This window comes from Pogona vitticeps, chromosome 6 (genome assembly GCF_051106095.1).
Source record: "Pogona vitticeps strain Pit_001003342236 chromosome 6, PviZW2.1, whole genome shotgun sequence".
Lineage (NCBI taxonomy): Eukaryota > Metazoa > Chordata > Lepidosauria > Squamata > Agamidae > Pogona > Pogona vitticeps.
In genome coordinates, this window is record NC_135788.1 from 89,451,931 (window position 1) to 89,473,959 (window position 22,029).

The following is a 22,029-nucleotide window of genomic DNA, read 5'->3' on the forward strand; positions in this document are numbered from 1 at the left end:
AACTGTCCCAAGCCAGCTGTTTCTAAATTAATACATATTTTTATTTTATGCTTAGCTCCTGAAGAAGGCCACTGCCCAAACATGTCAAGCCTGAGCTATTTAGATAAGAAAAAAAATCTGCATTGCCAATATTTTTATACATCTTCAGATTCAGTCTCCCATTTGTACTTTTGCCACCAGCGGATGCAGCCGTTCCCTCCGCTTTATCTCACTAGCCACAGAGGCAGGTGGCAAGTAGTTAGATAATCCTTGACACTACAGTGCCCCACTTTTGACCTGTTTTTTCAGCATGTATCCTGATCTCTTTTGAGTGCCAGATGATTTTTTTTTAAAAATTCAACTTAAAAAATCTTTACTTTCATCTTGCTCCTGACAATGCCTTATCGTTTGCAATCTCCATTTAGTAATTTAGCTTTTATGGTATTGTTTTAAATGCAATTTGAATCTAATCTAGCTTGTAAAGATGTTTTATCATGTTTACTGAAAGGCCAGACAAAGATTCAGTCAAAGATTTGTTGTTGTACAAAACGAGGTCGACTGCTTGCTCAGTTCTACCCAGAAATGGAAGTTCACTGCATGTTACTGTCAGGATCCTTGGACCTATACATTTTGGCAAAAATCCAAGAACAAACCCAATGGCTAGTGCTGAAATGCCTCTATTTGTACACAAAGATTATTTCCTATAATATTCTAACAAGGGGTTGAAGCCAGTGAGCATAAAAATTATGTTTGAAAAACGAAGCAAAACAAATGGTTACTTCCACTTCTGCAGACCTCTAGGAGAAACAGGGAACTGAGCTATCCCCAAGACCTGCAACAACTCCCTCAAATCAAAATTGGCAGTAGCACTCCCTACAGCTTTGGCTGTGCATTTCCTTTTTCTGGCAATATTTTTGAGCGTGGTGCAGCCCATGGCGGGTTCTTCCTTGCTCTAACCAGTGAATTCTGACAAAAGAGATGACAACTAATACTTATATATCATGATTGTAAAAAAAGGCGCACTAGTTTGGATTACTTCCTGACCCTACTAAAATTCAAATTTATTATTTATTTATTTATTTAAATATTTTTACCCCACTTTTCTCCTCAGAAGGACCAAAGGCGGCTTAGTGAGGATTTATAAGTATATCAGTGTAGTTTATCAGGAACCTGTTTACATCCTTTGTATTTTAACCAACAGGAAATTCCACAGTCCTTCACCTCTAAATAAGCCGAACCCACTGTATATAACTTCTGCTCATGGGCACCCTAATTTATCAATAATAAAGAGAAGCAATTATATCACAACAAATAAATACTTCACAGGAAAAAAGTAACAGATCTGTCAGAACAACTTACTTTCAGAGGTCTGACATCTGTTAGTAGTTAAACTTGAACATTTTGTTTAATGTTTCTCAGGTGACAATATTACACAGTGCCTAGCATGAAAATCTCTTCACTGAAATTTGCAACAAAATTTGACTACAACCTCTCATCTTGCTGTATAAAGGTTAAATAAATCTTGCAGAGCTATGAAATGTTAGTGTTGTGCATTAATGCATTAAGATTACATTGGTAAAAAAGAATACATTCATTAACATTTAAAAATGAGTAACACCGATAAAATCTTCTCATGTATATGATATAATTTAAAATTACTGAAAAACAGCCAATTATACACTAGTGTAAAAAAATGCATTTAATCTGTTTAATCTACTCTAATGATATCATAAATTAATATTTAAGAAACTAATTTCAAGAAGTACTTGTAGTCTAATCCTTTTACACCATCACCTCAAAAGTCTCTGTTCAATGAGATTTCTTCCAGGTGAGAGGAATAGGATAAGTATGGGTTCCTCATTTTTTTTATTTTTTTTATTTCAGCCTCCAGAATTCAGCAGGAATTCCCTCAGCTAGAATTCTGGGTTGCCCTTGATTAAAGACATCAAAGTCCTGACAGGTGTTTCCAAGCATTTATAACTGGCTAACTGAGACTAGCAGCCATTTTGTCCTATGGAGAAGACTGGGGAAATGGGTAGGCAGGGCTGAGCTCTGTTAAAGCTGTAAGGATTTGGGTAGAGTAGTTTCTGCTCATAATATTCTGCATAGGGTATCTTTCAAAACATTACCACATCCCTAATTCCTTGCAGCTCCCATGGAGCTTAGACCCTCTCACCCTTTTTTACCATTTTCTCCACAGAATGAAAATGGCTGATGGAATCTTAATCAACCAGCTGCAAGTACCTGAAAACACTTGGTGAAACTTCAATCTCTACGTAGTTTCTACAGTTTTTTCTACATACTTGTATTCAATAAAATTAACATAAAACTAAACTGCTACCCCTGTTCAGCAGGCCATCTTTCGGAAATTGAGTTCAGAACTGGCTCTTGTATCAAGGTTTCAGTGTACCTCCTCCACACTATGGTCAGGGACCCAGAAAAAATAGCCCATCTGTAGGATGTGGACCACACTGTCTTCTTAGCGGATGGCCCAGAAAGTACAGGACCACCAGTGTCACTGCCCCAATCTGTCCTCTACCAGGAACAACACCTTATTCACCAGCGTGAAGATGAGGGATAGATCAGGAGAAACAAATAGCAGACAGTCTTTAAACTTCATGGATCTATGATCGCATACAGTCATGTTTGTGCACAGAAACAGATCCTGTCTTGAAATTATACTGGTAAACTGGAAATGCCAAGTGAGACAGCCTAACTTTGAACCAGATGATTATCTTAATACTCCTTTCACTTCAGAGGCCCTGCACAGCAGCTAAAACTGTGGGCCCCCAACGGTCATCCATGGCAACCTGGACCTGCATGAACTCCCTTGGAGAACCTCTCTCTGACAGATGATAATTGTTCTCCCATTTCGCAAAAATTGCAGAACCAAGGCCAGCACTATTAAAGTGAGATAAATCTACTGAGTGGTAGTGACCTTTTGTGACAAGTACCATCCACTGAAGGTAGCGGGAGCGGAAAGAAGCACAAGGCACTGAGTTAAATGCTGAGATCATTACCCCAAAGAGCTTCAACAGTCTCATGAGGGATCCATTCCCTTATGGTGGTTCAAGGATATAAGATTAAGGTGATACTCCTGCAAGAGGAAAAGCCTCTTTCTTTTCTATGTTGATCAGGATCCCAAGATACCGGCCAAAAGGAAGCTCTTTCTTTTGTTGATAGTGGATCAGTTCCATACCAGACAGGAGACTGTGGTGACCATAGATATTTGCCTTCATCCTGGTCACTATCTAAAGATTGTGCAGGTACAGATAAGTATACACCCTCAGTGATCCTGGGGAGCCACCCAGAGCTGCTAGCACTCTTGAAATATCCTGGAAGCTAAGGACAGATGGAGGGTAAGATCTTGTATCGAAACTGGTGGAACACATGAGAGAAATGAAGAAACCACCTAGAGGAGAGCCTAATTGTTATGTGACAGTAGGCCTCCATCACAATAACTTTCTTACTCAGAACTGAAAGGAACATGAGGGCATAACTGAGGCATAACCTCTCAGACATTTGCTGGACAGAGCCAGTGAGTTTCCAGAAGTGTCAAAAAGACTGTAAGGACTCATGCTCTTGGGCAAATGCATGCCCAATGCTTGATATTTCTGTCTTAATTCTTAGGGGCCAAGGGAAGATATTTTTTTCTAATCCTTAGACTCAACTAAGAGACAGTACCCAAACACAAGAAGTGGTGGTAAGAGGCACTGCAGACCTCTGGCCTACCTAGGGCTTATGCCAGGGCCCCTGACAGGCCACCATCACAGGTTGGCAAAGAACTTAATTGCCTTTGCCAGCTCACTCAGCCCTTCACTTAGGTCCTGGGTTTCCAAGGGAAGCTCCACAGGATGGATGCTACAGCTGCCACAGATGCCAGAACAGCCTCATGCTTTCTCTCAGTGGGATCAGTGATAACTAACAAATAGTCTGTTATTTTTAGTTTAGTCCTAGTTCTGTAGAACACACAGGCCTGAAGGACATCCAATGTTTGAAGTGCCCTCCTGCCAATCTGAAAACGGAAATGGAAAAAAAGGTCAGAAGCACTTGAGGCTGATTGAGATGGAGGTCCAAAACCACCTTGGGCAAGGAAGACAAGTCCAGAATTAGAGTAACCTTATCTTTGTACAACTGTAGAAAAGGTGGATCATTCTGGAGGGAGCATAATTTGCTTCCTTAACATGCTGATGTAACAGCGAACAAGAAAACTCTTTTATATGTAAGCAGCCTGAGGTCTGACATGGTCATCAGTTCAAAAGGTGGCTTCATTAGGTGTCTGAGAACCAGGGAGAATGACCACTGGTTTCCTAATGTCTGGAAAAGCATTCTGCAGGCCCTGGAGGTACTTTTTTTCCTAAAGAACTGGAGTCTTAAAATACTGTGATGCAGCAGAACCAGTAAGCTGTTTTGATATAAGGGCAGACAAGAAGACTTTAATAGAAGAATGTAAGAGACCCATCTATCTAAAATGTAATAAAAAGTGGAGTACAGTGTATAAAGAAGGTGAAAGGTTTTTAACATATCAAAGAGATGAAGGAGGAGAACTTGTGCCATTTGTATTCATAGCTCTTCCTAGTGGAAGGCTTTCTAGATTCATTCATGATTTTCATCAGTGTTAGAGAATTGCATTTTATCTTTTTTGCTGGTGCTTTACAGAGGTCTTGGTGGAACCATAGCCTTGGCTCACTTGGAAGCAGTATTTTTTGGCATTTCTTGTTCCCTTTTGCAGCAAAAAGGTCCACCACTGGTTGACCCCATCTATCGCAGTTTGTCAAACAGGTCTTGGGTTAGCTCCCATTTATGGTCCTGGGCTGCCCACCTGCTCAGATTATTTGATAAATTGGTTGTATTCTCCAGCCACATGAACAGGTATTGGAAAAATGTGACAAAACACCACTCCTAAAGAGGGGCACGGAGTGTGTTCAGCCTTGTTTGTTTATATAGTGCAGTGGTTCCCAACCTTGGTTTACAAAGGTGTTCTTGGACTGCAACTCCCAGAAACCCCAGCCAGCACAGCTGGTGGTGAACATTTGTGAGAATTGGAGTCCAAGAACAGCTGGGTTACCCAAGGTTGGAAACCACTGATGTAGTACATGGTGTTGCTGGCTACATGTACTACCATACCCATAATCAGGGGCTTGAAGGCTTTAAGATATCTGAATACTGCTAATAGCTCCAACTCACTCTGTACAAAGCACAGGAAATGGTAATTATTAAGTATTATGAAGTGGGTGTCTTTTAAATGAGCCTCGTGGTACAGTGGTTAAACTGTTGTACTGCAGCCAAAACTGTGCTCACGGCCTGGGGTTCAATCCCAGGTAGCCGGCTCAAGCTTGACTCAGCCTTCTATCCTTCCGAGGTCAGTAAAATGAGTACCCAGCTTGCTGGGGGGGGGGGCAATGTGTAGCCTGCATAATTAACTTGTGAACCGCCCAGAGAGTGCTTGAAGCACTATGGGGCGGTATATAAGCAGCATACTTTGCTTTGCTTTAAACCTATGACAGAAAACCAGTTTGCCTTCCTGAGAAGCAGTAATACATTTCCAGGATCACCTGAATTTCTTGGTATATATGTAAGAATTTATATCCCTCAAGCCCAGTGTGTCTCAGATCTCCATCTTTCTTCAGAACCACAAAATAACAGGGTATAATCCACTGAGGAGGGCATCTAGTGATGGATGGCACCTTCTCACAGGAGTGACAGAATCTCTCCTTGCAATATCTAAGATGGTAGGTCTGAAAACACTTGCTAGCAGGGAGAGATAAATTCTATGGCTTTTCAATGACAGTCAAAACCTATTTTTTGTTGGTAATGGTGTGGCAGGTTGGTAAGAATTGCACGAAATCAGTGTTGTATCTTCTTCAAGAGGGATCAAAGTGCTAAGGACCTTGATCAAGAGGAAGTTAAAGGCTGTTTTGATTTTTTTTTGTTGTTGTGTTGTTTGGTTACGTAGAAGGCTTGTATATTTGGCACTGTAATTTCTGTGAATAATACTGTGAGGTCAAGGAAGAATGGGGAGATCTCTGCCATTTTAACTGACGTCTAGAGGAAGAGTAGGAGTGTGATCTCCTCCAGAAAGAGCTGTATCGCTGTTGTTGTTGCTGAGGGTAGAAGTCCATTCTCTTGGCTGTATTTCTCTTTTTATGGAGATTATCCACGATGCCATCTGTTTTTTTGATTAAACAGACCTTCCCCATTGAAGAGAGTCCTCTATAATGGATCTGTATCCTCAGTCAGGGATGTGGTGGCACTGTGGGTTAAACAGCAGAAGCCTCTGTGCTGCAGGGTCAGAAGACCAGCAGTCCTAAGATCGAATCTACACGACAGAGTGAGCTCCCGTCGCTTGTCCCAGCTCCTGCCAACCTAGCAGTGCGAAAGCACGTAAATGCGAGTAGATAAATAAGTACCACCACGGTGGGAAGGTAACGCTGGCCACATGACCACGGAAACTGTCTACAGGGAAACGCTGGCTCTATACCTAGAGTTGGACACGACTGGACTAAATGTCAAGGGGAACCTTTACCTATCCTCAGTCAGGCTTGCTGAATGAAGACAGGCATAACAACAAAGCGTCACTGCCACAGACAGGTGTTCTGCAGCACACTCAATGGCACAATATGCAACACATTTATTCAACAGCCAGGCCCATGGTCTCCTGCTGGAACATATGTCCCAAGGCTCTCTTATCTTCAGCGAGGAGGTCAAGTCATTGTCTTCTCTCCCCCAGGAAGTGCTGGTGCGCTCCCTTGACACCCTGATAATTTGCAATGTGAATACCTAATGAAGTGGTGGAATACATTCTTCTGCCCAGGTAGTCCATTTTACAGCCCTCTCTATTATGGGGTGGAACATTGTGGTGTCCTCATGTTCTACTTTGAGAGGCCTCCATGATAACTGAATTGGGTTGTAGGTGCTTAAGGAGAAAAGCAGCCTCTTTGTTGTATATTCTATATAGATTTTCAACTCATTGGGATTTGGGCAGAGAAGTGGTTGGCTTGTTCCAGGACTCTTTGACTAGATGAAGGAGAGATGGTAACACACCAATATGAACTGGAGTGGGGGATCAGTGGTCTCTGTATTTTTAGATTTAGAGACTTTGCTAACTGAAAAATCAAGTATAAGTAAGAGCGAAAATCAGTCAAAGAAAGAGCAGAAATTGTCAGATGGTGATGGGGGATTGATGTCACCCATATTCAATTCTGGGGTGGTAACTAGCACTTATCTCCTGATGACTCTATGTTCAAGTCAGTGTTCTTCGATTTAGCTGATCAGCTGTGGTAATGCTCCAAGCTTCAGGATTTTGAAGCCAAGCTTCCGAACAAAAAAGTAACGGGGAGTACCAGGGCATCTTCCTATAAGAACTGGTGAGCTTCTTATACAATCCCAAAGAATGGCAGTGAACAAAGTCATTCAGGACCAGGCTAGGGCCCTAGTAAAATTGGGGTGCTGCACTGAAGTAGTATGATTGCGGGCCTCTCAATTCCAATAGGGGTTGCTCATGCTTCTGGTGCATTTTGCAGGAGCTCTTATGATGCTGACGGGTTCTCTTTCACATCACAGAGGCAGAGTGTGATGAAGACCCATTTTGCTTGGAAGGACATTCCCAACCTTCGATGGGTTGATCTTACAAAGGAGGAAACATTTGCAGAGAGTGTTGAAGGGAATGACTCCAATCTGGAGATTGACTGAAGGTTGGATACAAAGCATGAACTCTGGATATTTCCTCCTCAGATGATGAGTCAAGGCACACCAAGTTCTCTTGTTCCATGCTCAAGGGCTGGGCAATATTATCTAGTGGTTGCTCAAAGACCTCAGAAGTGTCAGACTTATCTTTAGATTGCCCTTTGTTTAATCTAACCATATGCTTCTGTTTTGATATTTTGGCAGAAGCCAGGTAAATGTCAAAAAGCTTCTTCCTCTTTTCCAGATTACAGTGGTGCCCCGCTTGATGATGACCCCGCTTGATGACGAAATCGCTTTACGATGCCTTTTTTGCGATCGCAAAATAATGGTTCCAATGGGCGATTTTTGTTTAACGATGATTTGGTCCCTGATTCGGGAACCATTTTTTCGCTTGACAACAATTAAAAACAGCTGATTGGCAGTTCGCAAAATGGCTCCCTGCTGTTTTCTGGACCGATTCTTCACAGGACAGGGATAAAAAATGGCCACCCTATGGAGGATCTTCACTGGACGATGAGGTATTTCCCCCACTGGAACGCACTGACTGGTTTTCAATGCATTCCAATGGGTTTTTTTTGCTTGACGATGATTTTGCTGTACAGCGATTTTGCTGGAATGCATTATTGTCGTCAAGCGGGCCACCACTGTAGACATCAATGAAGCTCACAATGTTGAAGGTACAGCCCCCTTTGAAATAGACTTTTAAACCATTAGTTTGCCTATAGAGATAGCTATAGAGAATATGTGGATAGAATCCCCACCCAGGGCAGATAAACCTGAGGTGATAGTGAGCTCAGGATAGAAATTATCCTCTACACCTGACAGTATGGAAGAGAAGAAAAGCCCGGGAAAGAAACAACAGCTGAAAGGTGAGGGCTTGGGTAGGAACAAGGAGATTAAAGGGTTGGAAAGAGGAAGAATGGCAGAAAAAGCAGGCAGCAAGTGACGAAAGCGAAGAAAAAAAATCCATAGAAGAGAAAGACTAAAAGAGTATTTCCCTGGGGAGGCTGAGAAAGAAGTGACAGTAAAAGGAGACCCCCTTCAATCAGAGCTACCTGAAGGGTGGGAGTGGGTGATAAAGGAAGACCCCTGGTCTGGGTGAAACTAAAGGTGCCAAGAGAAGAGGCAGGAAGACAAAGGAAACATCAGCCCCCCCATGCAAAATCTCTTACTGGGAGTGGGGGACAGAAAAAGCCAGGAGAAAAGGTGACAAGAGAGGGGAAAGAAACTCCCAAGCTTCAGGAAGGATAGAGCAATGGAGACAGCCATCTCTCTTCACTGAGAGATGACGGACAAGAGTTGGGAGGAGATGAGCGAGAAAGGAGCAGGAGGGGAAATGGGCTCAACACCCTTGTTGTGGCAGTTTGTGTTCGAGGCTGCCCCACCCTCAACCTACACTTACTTCCCAGAAGAACATGGAGAAGCCTCCCTTCCTTAGAAGACTTGGGGAAAGGATACAGTTTGTTACAAATGCTTTTGTTGAAGGGGGTTTGACCCCTTTGACGTTGTTGTGGATTAGTTGCCAGTTATGCTAGCTAAAAATACTGAATTGAAAACAGAGGTATGGGCTTCGCGTTAGGAGAATGTCTCAAAGGAAAGTAGTACCCAGTCAAAACTGTTTAGATGCCATATCTGGAACTGAAGGGGTTTGGTGAGATGACAAACCAACTGCCTTGTAGGGACCTTTACCAGAGATGGAATTTTAAACCAGACTGTCCGTGTGTGACTAACACCTTCACAACTGCCACCTTTGTAAACTGTGGCAGTCTAGGGAGGATTGGGTTTCGTGCCCCTTACTGAGGTACCATAAACACTAAGAATGATTCTTGGTGAGGGGAATTTTATTGCTGCAAACCACACATTTCTTCAAGGGGCTATCGGGGCCACAGAATACTAAGAAAAACAAGGGAGGGTAGGCCTGAAGAGGAAAGGATGTGGTAAAGCCTCAAGCAAGAAGATTTGAGGGACTAACTAACAAAGTTCTCTCTCTCTCTCTCTTTTCCCTAAGGGAGACTCATGGAGAGGAGGGAGGTAAGAAAGACGATGAAGATGGCAACAGGTGGGTTTTCAAGAAGAATAACAAAAAGAAGCTCTAGCAACCATCCTAGAAGTTTCCTCAGTGGTAGCTAAAGAGAACTGAAGGGCGATCATGTGTAGTAAAAGGAGGGACTATTCTAATGGCTCTCTTTTTAAATCTAAAATGGTAAGAGTAGTTTTGTGCAGGTGCAGAAACACACATGTGTGCGGTTCACGGAGACCACGGAGTGGTGCATGCTTATGATTGTCAGCGAAGAATCTTGAGGGAATGCTGAGAGAACCTGGTGTGCTGTGCTTCCCATAAGAAAGTTCTCTGGGAGACAAGGGGGCTCTGTTCCCTTCCCCTGTCCCCCCAAAAAGACTGATAGTGCTGCATCTGAATAAACTGGGGAAGAAGTCCCAGAACATCAAAAGCAGGATCCCTGAAGGAAGCTGCAGATGCAGCAGCAGGGGACTTGCCATGGATCAGGTGAGTGCAAAGTGGTCAGTTGGCGGAGCAGCAGCAAGGCAAGCCTCATGAAAAGAAGCAGTCTGATTGTCAGCCCCCCAAGTTCTTGTCTGGCTAATTCTTGACAAAGAGGAAGGTGCTAGGAGTGAAGGAAGAAAGCAAGGAAAAGGGAAAAACAAATAGAAGGAAGGAAGTAGTCTTTGATATTGGCTCTGCTATCACAGGGAGAGTAGGGGATTAATGGTATCTCCTGAGTAACATCAGGAACAATGCCTTATTATTCCTGATGTTGCTCAGGAGAAACCATTAATCCCCTACTCTCCCTGTGATAGCAGAGCCAGTATCAAAGACTACTTCCTTCCCTTCAAAACCAGAGGTTGCATGTTTACTTAGACAATTTGAGATCTTTTCCTGTTGGCTCCACTAACCAAGAATTCAGAGGCACCAGATTTAATATGAGTACAGCCCGTCAACTGATTCTGAGGTGCGATGAATGCAACTTCTGATAACATGTCCCAACAGTGGGACTATAGATAAGAATGGGAGAGGAGAAGGAGGAAAAGGGTACAGTATTTATTAAACATTTTGTGGTACTTTGGTGAATCAGAAGGGGCAGGTTGAAAGGAAGGTCCTGGGAGGGGACAGGACTCAAAGGCGCACCATGCTCTCTTGGCATCAGTTTCCACACATTAAGTTGCCAAAACTAAGATACATTTCTTTTAGTGAGGCAACCATGAACACAAGAAGAAGCTACACTCTGACTCTAAAGATATTAGTATTCTGCTCTTAAATAAAAAAGCATGACCCTCCCATGTTACCCTTACAAGAGCCCTGTGAAGTACAACAGGTTTGCAGGCAATGACCCAAGGTCAGCTAATGAGCTTCATGCCTCTCTTTTTTAGAGTCCAATACCATTACCACTTTGCCACGCTGATTACACACAGGGTGAATAAAAGTGGCACATGCTACTCTTCCATTCACATATATTTTGACTAGCATACAGTTCCCCACGAAATACTCCATGATCCATTAAGTGAAACTCTTCCAATCACAGCACCCTGTCTCCAAGTACTCCATTAACTTACGGAGGGGGTTTGGTGGGTCGCCCATCAAACTTGTCTTTTAGCTGTCTCTCTGCTTTTGTTAGAGTAGAACGGGGAGGGGCCCCTTCCTCAATGTTCATCTCAGGGTGCTTCTGTATATAATCCCGCATCATTTCCTGTGAACAACAAACATACAGGGTGGTTACCATGACAGAGGGAGACATGGAGTGTGGGACAAAACTCTCCCTAGGCTCTAGGGTTGTGACTTGGGCAGAAAGATCCCGCTTGTGTGACCCTAATCAATTTGGACAGCACTTAGCAGAGTTGCTTTGCAACTCCCTTCAGGCTCAAGAAGAGGGAATGACACCCCCAAGTCGGCTCTCGGAGCGCGGCTGGGTTTCAACAGCCGCGACAAGGCCGGGCTGAGCACAGAGGGGAGAAGATGGATGGGAACTGTTGAGTGTTCCCTACCTCATACTCCTTCCGCTGCTCCAGAGCCTTATGAATCCATTTCAGCCTTTTTTTGTCCGAGAGCTGAGACCATTGCTTGCCCAACGCCTCCTTCACTTCCTTCGTGGTGGCCTGAAAAACCCATGTGGGGAGGGGAAATAAAAAATTAGGCAAAAAGAAAAAATAGGAAGGGGAAGGGGGAACACTGCCCACCCTAGTGGTATGGCAGTGAGCTATGCTAAACTTTTAGAAAAGCAAGTGTTTAAAAAATGTTTCTCTCTAGTTTCTTCAAAGGGAGAAAAATACCTCAATACATAGGAAATCCAAAAGTTCCTATATGGGATGTGCTTGGTCTAACGTTCTCTGATTCCCTATGTTAAGTGGAGAATCTTACACCCAAGGTGACATCTTAAAAATATTAAGATTGGTTTGAAATGTAAATTATGTTCCTAACTCTCATAGCGATGTTTATGAGGATCTTATGGTCTTGTCTTTATTCTGTCCCCTCCTTTTTGACCAAAAGGATCAAACTATTTTGAAAATCTAAAAAAGGAAGCAAATCTTGCAGAAGTAAACTGAACCGCACACAAGTATGACATATGAACACTAAGATCCAGAGTTTATCTGAATCAGACTAACAGCTGATCAGTTCTAGCTACAACTTTCTTCAACAGGGCCCTCCTAGAACACCATGAGCAGTACAACATGGGCTTGGCTACCTCTTTTATCCCTAGACAGCTAATTACTGGAGACTATTTGACTCTGTTCTCCAGAACCTCAGTGTCATAACTACCCACATTCTTTACAGAACTGTTCATAATTTTTTTTCCTAAAGATATTTCTGTATGTGGCCATCCTCTACATCTCATGGCAGAAAGTTCCTTGCTTTAATACTTCAATGGACAATGGTTACTCTCTTTTTGTTCAGAGAGCGAATAAAACTTGCATTTTGTTTTTCTGTTTTCCAGTCCCATGGTTCCGTGAACCTGCAAGTTTCTCCCTTCAGCTGACTGTAAGGTGAGAAATCCTCAGCTTCTTAATCTTTTCAATCAGAAAGGCAATTCTTTATTTTTCTATTAATATTAGTAGCTCTTCCCTGACCCTCCGCCAGCATTCCTTGAGTGAGTTTACATACATATTCAGCAAAATAAAGCAGCAAAGCTTCTGGATTGCATCACTTTCAAATTTCAGAAAATGAAGTGCATATATCTGAATGCCAGGCCCCTTAAAAATACATCTATGAATATAGGAAAATGGCATGGCAAAGAGGCTAGGATTAGCGTTTCTTTCTGATATTCTAATTATTTATATAGCAAAACGATGGGGAAGAGTGATAAACTCAAATGCATCATCCCCCACCAGGAGTTCAAAAAGTACAATCTAGGAAAGTCTTAACCACCCACTTCTGCCCAAACTGTAAACTGTTCCCTAAACAGTGGAATAAATCATGTGTACAATATATGCCAGGGTGAGAAATGTAGACTCTCTAGATGATACCAAGAAGCCTCCAGCCATCATGACCAAAGGTAAAAGGGGGCCAAAATCCAGAACTTTTGAGAAACCAAATGTTCCCCAACTTGGACATACATTCCAATGGCAGAATCTAGACCGAATGCACACAGAAGCTGCAGTCTGCTTCCCATTCTTTTCCTGCCTCTTCCCCAATACTACCAGCATTCTCTCTCCTTCCCTTGTCCTCCCTTTATATCTATACTCTGTTCACCCACCGTGTGAGAACTACTTACATCAGGGCGCACTTTCAGATAGATCTTCTTCTCATGGGTATACCAGAGCTGTTGAGGGGTCTTGGGCTTTTCTGGGATATCAGATTTCTTGGCATTTTGAATGAGGTCGGGGTGGTCTTCCCTTCACAGGGCAAGAGTTACAAAAGACAATAGGTTATTAGAGCAGAAGCAATAACAGAATTATATGAATTTAAAGAAGCACTCATACTGACCTCTCTGTAAAACCCCATAAACTTTCCAATCACAGCCTCTCACAAAAGGTCAGGTAGATTAAATCAGAGGCATAAAATACTTTGGGCTGAATATGACACTTGATCAAAAATCTAAGACTGTGCTGAGAGGCAACACATATACCATATGATACATAAGGCTTCTTCTTTCAAGCCTTGTTCTCTGCTTAGCCTGGAATTACCTCACTGTGACTTCTGAAAACAGGATGCTAATCATCAGTTTCTTTCAAACACTATTCACAAATAATTTGTATCGTTTCCGATCTCCGGTTTGCTGACTGGGTGATGGAAACTATCGTTTACCAGATTCAATTCGCAATTCAAGGTTGTGAAATCCTGCTGCAGATGGCTGAGGCAAATTATTTACTTGCTTGGAAATATATTCACTTATAAATATGCTACCATTCCATAACCAAAATATACTAACCTGGTTTGTTGTGTTTGTAAGACATGCTACTTTTTAGACAAGGATCCTTCAGGTACTACTCGTCCTTTCCTTTCTGCCCCATTATGAGGAAAACCAAACTACTTTTTCCTAGTAGAATTCATGTAACATTTGATATATATGTAGAAGTGACATCCACAATCACAACTGCCAGATTTCCAAGCTGTAGCTCTGTGGATTCTTACCTAAATCTTGCTAAATTTCGCTCGAAATCTTGTTTCTCTCGCTGGAAGTCCTGGATATACTTCATCTGAAAGAAATATAAAATGATTGGTTTAACCTGGATGATGATGATGATGAAGAAATTAATAGTGTTTTCTTGCAGACTATTCCCTCACTAATACTCCACAGTGGTTTCCCTTTGATTATCACTGAGAACAAATCTCAAAGGTAGATGCCCACAAAGGCTGGTATATAAGAATTACCCTAACACTCTATAGGTGCCATGATGCTCTGAAATGATATTAGACTATATCAGGCCTAATGGGATGGATGGAAGAACACTAGGACATATCGAGAACTTAAAAGCAAAGCAAAAAGCGTGCTGCTTATATACCGCCCCATGGTGCTTCAAGCACTCTCTGGGAGGTTTACAATTTAATTATGCAGGCTACACATTGCCCCCCCCAGCGAGCTGGGTACTCATTTTACTGACCTCGGAAGGATAGAAGACTGAGTCAACCTTGAGCCGGCTACCTGGGATTTGAACCCCAGGTCGTGAGCACAGTTTTAGCTGCAGTACAGCGGTTTAACCACTGCGCCACAAGGCTCTTTAAGGTAAGACTAGGAAGGAATCCTGTCTGCCTGACATCAGAGAAAGTGCTCCTGCCAGTTATATTTAAAATACTAGGCTACACAGACTGGCAGACTGATTCAGAATAAGGCATCTTCCTACGTTCTGAGCAAAGATGATCCCTATAAATACTGAACCACTTTTCAGCCATAACATCTTGAGCACTCCTTCTCTTGAGCCTTCCTATATAAATGAATTTTAATTTATCAGCTCATTAGGAATGTTTGCCTCCTATGAGATTTGAGATGAGTGGTGTGTATGTATGCATGGATACACACATGTCTATAGGCAAACACCCATCACTGCTGCAGAAGTCTGTCTTTCCCCTTCTCAACAATCAAATACAGTATCTGCTAGGAAAACTGATCCAAAAGAAAGAACAAGATGTCATTTAAAATTTTAGAAAACAAACATGATCCCCACCTAGCCTAGGTGGCAATGAAAGTTAACTTATTCCTGGATAGCAACCTCCCCAAATAGAGAGAAATGTGCCTTTCCCCCAGTAAATGAGTCAGGGCTCTAAATTAGGATGTACTTAACATAAATACAAGTGTGTTTCTGCTTTGTTTTTAATGTCAGGATTACCACTAAAATCAGAACTATTGTCTATTCAGAAATAATGCTGCACATCTCCAAGCTCAAATCTCTGATCATACAAGGCACCTGTCTGGGATTCATAATGTTGCCTTGCTTATTAACATCTCAATAGAGAAAACTCACGGAAAGGGAAGGGAAAGGATATATTCCCTTACATGAAGTATTCTCAGAAGACAAATGCTATCTATACTTTGTAGACCCTATCTGCAGAAACCCAGAGAAAAAGGGAAAGAAACTGCACCATGTTCTCCAACAAGGAAAGGAACGGTGGCTTTTCTTTCACAGTGTGAGAGTAAATTTATGGAATCCTACAAATGCTTCTATGGCACCTCCCATATGCATTGCTCACCTTTTTCTTTTCTGGGAGTTCCTTATACTTTTTAGAAAGTATCTTGGTAAGATCCAAGTTGCTCATTTCTGGATGCAGCTTTGCATACTTTGCTCGCTTCTCCATGAAAAAACGGAAGTAGGGGGTCAAAGGCTTCTTGGGAAAATCAGGATGTTTCTGAGAAAGAAATGGGGATAAGGCCGAACAAAAGGAACATTTATTTTCAGTCTCAACCCATCTCCCAGAAGAGTGCAAAATCTCTTACTGTCCTTTAAATTAGATTTTAAATTGAGGGTTATTATTATTTTTTAAATCAGATTTGCTCTGGATAAAAGCTAGCTCAGCCGAACCTGTACAGTGGTGCCTCGCATAGCGTCGTTAATCCGTGCAGCAAAAATCGCTACTAAGCGATTTCGTCGCTATGCGATTTTAAAAAGCCCATAGAAACGCATTAAAACATGTTTAATGCATTCCTATGGGCAAAAAACTGACCTTAAAGCGAAGATCCTCCATAGGGGCGGTCATTTTCGGTGCCTCTTAAGCGAGGAATCCGTCCCTAAACACAGCGGGCGACCATTTTTTTTTACCCGGCGGCCATTTTGGAGCTGCCGATGTTAAAAAATCATCGCTTTGCGATGATCAGTAAGCGAAACAGGGACCCGATCATCGCAAAGCGAAAAAACCGCATTTAAAACATCGCAATGCGATCGCAAAATCTTCATCGCTATGCAGTTTCGTCGCTAAATGGAGCGCCCATTAAGCGAGGCACCACTGTATATCCTAATCAGAGCTTTGGAAGTAGATGCTCTAACATCAAATCTTTAACCAGTTAACTGACATTTTAAAAATTAGAAAATGTAATAGAGATCAATTCATTAATTGATGTCTTAATATATTTGCTAATGTGCTAACCTTAAGAAAAATCATTTAAAATGAGTGAAAATAATAACAAATCAAGCAACAAGCATAAATATATCAATGACACTGGTGTTTCAACAAAAAGTATTTTAAATTTAGTGTTGATATTATTAATAAATTCGACATAATTAATTTTGGCACTACTTAGAAATTCTGATTTAACAAATTATCCATCCATTAATGATGTAGTTGAAACCTTCTGCAGTAGACTAATCCCACACGGCTGCCTACAGTGGAGGTAGTACACTCTTTGCTGTGAATTATTTGAACAGTTTTTGGCTTCTTCTGCCCACAATGCTAGCCCAACCATAGGGTGTATAGGCAGCCCCTCTATACAAGCTAAAATAAGCAAGTTAATGAATTAGGTTCATCACAACCAACTTTTTAGAAGACCAGAAGCATGAACCAAGAGTGTGTGTGACAGCAACTGTGAATGGACACAGGAATTCTTATGATGGAAAGGCCAATAATAATAATAATAATAATTTTAAATTCTATGTGGAAGCAAATTCCACTGAAGTCAAAGGGACTTACTCAAGGTACGCATGCACAGGCTTGCACGATTAGCAAACCCTTTCACTACTGCTATTCTTCTTTTTCATGTTCATATTTTAAACCGGTTGTTCCTAACTTGATGTAGGTTAATAATTTTGAAAAACAAGATGGTGCACGTTTAATTCTATGCCATTAGGCTAAAGACACCTTCACTTGGCTTGCGGACCAAACCCTTGTTTATTACTACTTTCATAATTTCAAGGAAAGGAGCCATAGCTCAGTGACTGGGCACATAATATGCATGCAGCAAGTCTGAGGTTCATGACCTGACACCTCTAGTTTAAACAATCGGAGAAAGATGTCTGCCCAAAAGACGACATACGCCTAGCGGGTGGAGTAGACTACATAGACAACTAGTCTTACCCAACATCAGGTGCCTTCATATGTTTAAAATTTTAACCTACAAACTTCAATTAGACTTGGAATCCCAGTTTCATCTCATATCATCAACACAGATTTGAAAAATTCAACCTAGTTCTAGTCACACACCCTGCCAGCCTCATTTATTTTATCAGTATTCAAGCCTGGATACAAGCTTTCGCTTCTTTCTTTTTAAAAAATAAGTCTTCAGCCCTTACAGACACCAAGATACAAAACAAAATATGTTTTAGTCAATTTTTTTTGTGAGAAATAAACATTTCAGCATTATTAGCCAATGAGAAAAGCCATCAACTGTTTGATAGGATCTTACAGATTTACAAATTGACAAGTTCAGTAGTAAAACTGTTAGTAACATAATGCTAGCATTTAAAGCACCACAGATTGTTGTCTTTGCTACAACAGAGTAACCATGTCAATGGCTGAAATTCTTTTGCTTAGCATAGTAAGTTGCACTAGAGTAGGATTATAGAGAAAGCCAGAGAGTTCCAGAAAAACATCTACTTTTGCTTCATTGACTATGCAAAAGCCTTTGACTGTGTGGACCACAGCAAACTATGGCAAGTCCTTAAAGAAATGGGCGTGCCTCACCACCTTATCTATCTCCTGAGCAACCTATACGTGGGACAGGAAGCAACAGTTAGAACTGGATATGGAACAACTGATTGGTTCAAAATTGGGAAAGGAGTACAACAAGGCTGTATATTGTCCCCCAGCTTATTTAACTTATATGCAGAATACATCATGCGGAAGGCTGGACTGGAGGAATCCCAAAATGGAATTAAGATTGCCGGAAGAAAGATCAACAGCCTCCAATATGCAGATGATACCACTCTGATGGTGGAAAGTGAGGAGGAATTAAAGAACCTTGTAATGAGGGTGAAAGAGGAGAGTGCAAAAAATGGCCTGAAACTCAACATCAAAAAAACTAAGATCATGGCCACTGGTCCCATCACCTCCTGGGAAATAGAAGGGGAAGATATGGAGGCAGTGACAGATTTTATTTTCTTGGGCTCTGTGATCACTGCAGATGGTGACAGCAGCCACGAAATTAAAAGACGCCTGCTTCTTGGGAGGAAAGCGATCACAAACCTTGACAGCATCCTAAAAAGCAGAGACATCACCTTGCCAACAAAAGTCCACACAGTCAAGGCTATGGTTTTCCCTGTAGTGATGTACGTAAGTGAGAGCTGGACCATAAAGAAAGCTGACCGCCGAAGAATTGATGCTTTTGAATTGTGGTGCTGGAGGAGGCTCTTGAGAATCCCCTGGACTGCAAGGAGAACTAACCTATCAATTCTAAAGGAAATCAACCCTGAGTGCTCACTGGAAGGACAGATCCTGAAGCTGAGGCTCCAATCCTTTGGCCACCTCATGAGAAGAGAAGACTCCCTGGAAAAGACTCTGATATTGGGAAAGTGTGAGCACAAGAGGAGAAGGGGACGACAGATGACAAGATGGTTGGACAGTGTCACCAAAGCTGCCAACATGAATTTGACCATACTCTGGGAGGCAGTGGAAGACAGGAGAGCCTGGTGTGCTCTGGTCCATGGGGTCACAAAGGCATGACTAAACAACAACAGGCCCACTTGAATCAGTGAGGATTTAGAGTCAATTACTTCCTACATTCTATTGATTCAAATGGGCCTACTCTGGCTGTGACTTACTAAACAAAAAGATTTCATCCAGTGCTACAGCTCCCGTAGTAGCTGGTGGATTCTGGGAACTGCAGCCCGAAAGGGAACTTTCCTAAACTCTGATATTAAATATCTTATTGGGCCTGCTAGAAAAACAACAAGTTCCACTTTCATCTTTCTCGGACTTCAGGAAGGTTACCTGGGAGTTTGGTTCGATACCACCCTAACGAAAGAAAGAGTTGGGAAAACTAAAAGGATAAAGTAAATAACCAGAAGCTTTATTATTATATTATCATTGCTTCTGTTGTTTTTAACCCTAATGAATTTATTATTGCTGTGAATCTTACATTTTTTGAAGATGTCTTCAATGACCAAAATCCTAGTGAGTTTTCACACAGGCACAATACAACTAATGCACATCTTTATTACAGATTGCCACAAGTGAAAAAATTGGTACAACCACTTATGTTTTTGTAATGAATCATGTAACTTGGTGCTCAACATAAAATGACTGTGCTAACCATGTGAGGCAATTTTCTTGGAAGATTCACACCAACTGCATTATGCCAGCAGGCACAACTACAGTAGTGCCTTGCTTGACGACGTTAATTCGTTCCAGTGAAATCACTGTACAACGAAAACGTTGTCAAGCAAAAAAAAAACCCATTGAAACACACTGAAAACTGTTCAATGCGTTCTAATGGGCGAAATACCTGCTCGTCCAACGAAGATCCTCCATATGGCAGCCGTTTTCTGGCGCCTGTAATGTGAGGAATCCGTCCCCAACACAGCGGGGAGCCATTTTCTACAACTGGCTGCCATTTTGAAACCCAACGACGAGCTGTTTGCTGATCGTCGTAAAGCGAAAAATCGGTTCCCGAAGCAGGGAACCGATCAACATTAAGCGAAATTTCCCCGTCTAAACATCGTTTTGCGATCACAAAAACTTCAACGTTAAGCGGATTCGACGTCTAGCGGGGTATTTGTCCAGCTGGGCACCACTGTAATAGGATTCTGATGATGAAGAAGAAATTGTAATATCTTTCAGAAGGATTTTGTGTTATTTAAACTTATTTAGTACAGTCTTCTGTGAACTGCAGCACTCTTCATAGATGCACATAGTATTGTTTTAGTGTGCATAGTATGTACATTGCTTGCATAGGACAATGTTCCCAGTTGGGTCAAGAAACTGAAATTTAGAATGATATCTGATCACTACCCCAACTGCTGTTATTACCAAATTGGCTGATAATATTGAGAATTGTTGTTGTGGGTTTTTCGGGCTCTTTGGCTGTGTTCTGAAGGTTGTTCTTCCTAATGTTTTGCCAGTCTCTGTGGCTGGCATCTTCAGAGGACAACACTCTGTGCTCTGATGTAGTTTGCTTGGGAGTGGAGTATTTATGGCTGTGAGATGGGCTTTTGTCTTATTATAGGCTTTTGTCTTATTACAGGACAAAAGCCTATCTCACAGCCATAAATACTCCACTCCCAAGCAAACTACACCAGAGCACAGAGTGCTGTCCTCTGAAGATGTCGGCCACAGAGACTGGCAAAACGTTAGGAAGAACCTTCAGAACACGGCCAAAGAGCCCAAAAACCCCACAACAACCATTAGATCCTGGCCGTGAAAGCCTTCGCGAATACAATATTGAGAATGTTAGTCTAGACCGGGGTCTCCAAAGTATGGCCTGTGGGCAACATCTGGCCTGCCTTGCCTTTTTATCAAGCCCATGCATGAGGGCGTGCATGCAGACTGGCGGGAGTGCATGCGTGTGGGTGGGAGTGTGTGCATGCAGGCGAGAGTGCATGCATGTGGGTGGGCATGCAGGTGGGAGTGTGGGCGCATTCCTTCGGCCCACGAAAACATGGAAAATATATTATGTGATCCCCACCGTGAAAAGTTTGGAGACCCTGGTCTAGACAAAGGAACTATAAATACCATAATTTATTTATTTCCCCATTTTATCCCTAAAATAACCCCGTAAGGTAGTTTTAGCTGAGGTACTGACTGCCACCAAATAAGCTTCATGACTAAGCAAGGATTTGAATTAACATTTCCATTTTCTAACTCCAACACTTTAACCATTACATTATACTTCCTCCATCATAGCAGTGGTTATTATATAACTGATGTAAAGGCTGGCATATATTGCTAGGAAAACACTGCAACAACCAATGTGCTTTATCTGCATATTAGGGTAAAAAGTGTTTCCAATTTGCATAATACACTGACGGAGTTATGCAGATTTAGAGAACTGGAACATGGCAATCCATCTTCAGGAACCCTGGAAACCCTGGAAAAAGGATACCTTTGTAATTTAGAATGTTCATTTTCTCATACATAGGGGTGGGTAAGCAGTCCAACAGTGGAAGTCAGGGCATATTTATTCCTCTGGTCTGTTTTCCAGTTGAGGCAACCTTCCTCCTCCTTTTTTGGGGCGGATCTGAATCTTACTGCATTTTATAGTTTCTGAGGTGCCTTCAACTTTTACAAGGCAGGATGCAAATGTTTTAAAAAATGAAATATTAAAAAATGGCCTTGTTAGAATCACAGAATAATGGAAGGGACCAAGAAGGCCATCAAGTGTAACCTCCTACTCAATGCAAGAATCTAAATCAAAGTACATCTGACAGATGGTTGTCCAGTTTTCTTTTGAATGGCTTCAGTATTGGAACATTCACCACCTCCCAGGATAATTGGTTCCATTGTCATGTTGCTGTAATGGTTAGCATATTTTTCCTGATATTCAGCCAAAATCT

General features: G+C 41.9%; 1 protein-coding gene across 7 annotated transcripts in view; it reads right to left on the minus strand.

Annotated features, from left to right (window-relative positions):
- The window catches only part of UBTF (upstream binding transcription factor), a 74,594-nt gene that overhangs the window by 37,991 nt on the left and 14,574 nt on the right, over window positions 1-22,029 (minus strand). For 4 of the 7 annotated variants that reach the window (XM_020799254.3, XM_020799246.3, XM_020799248.3 and 1 more), the window contains exons 5-9: window positions 15,803-15,958; window positions 14,249-14,313; window positions 13,389-13,509; window positions 11,665-11,775; window positions 11,236-11,369 (exon numbers count right to left, since the gene is read on the minus strand). In XM_020799254.3, the coding sequence (XP_020654913.2) occupies window positions 11,236-11,369; window positions 11,665-11,775; window positions 13,389-13,509; window positions 14,249-14,313; window positions 15,803-15,958 (587 nt within the window). The remainder of the gene's footprint in view (window positions 1-11,235; window positions 11,370-11,664; window positions 11,776-13,388; window positions 13,510-14,248; window positions 14,314-15,802; window positions 15,959-22,029) is intronic. The other 3 variants (XM_078377827.1, XM_020799253.3, XM_078377826.1) reach the window with 1 other exon arrangement.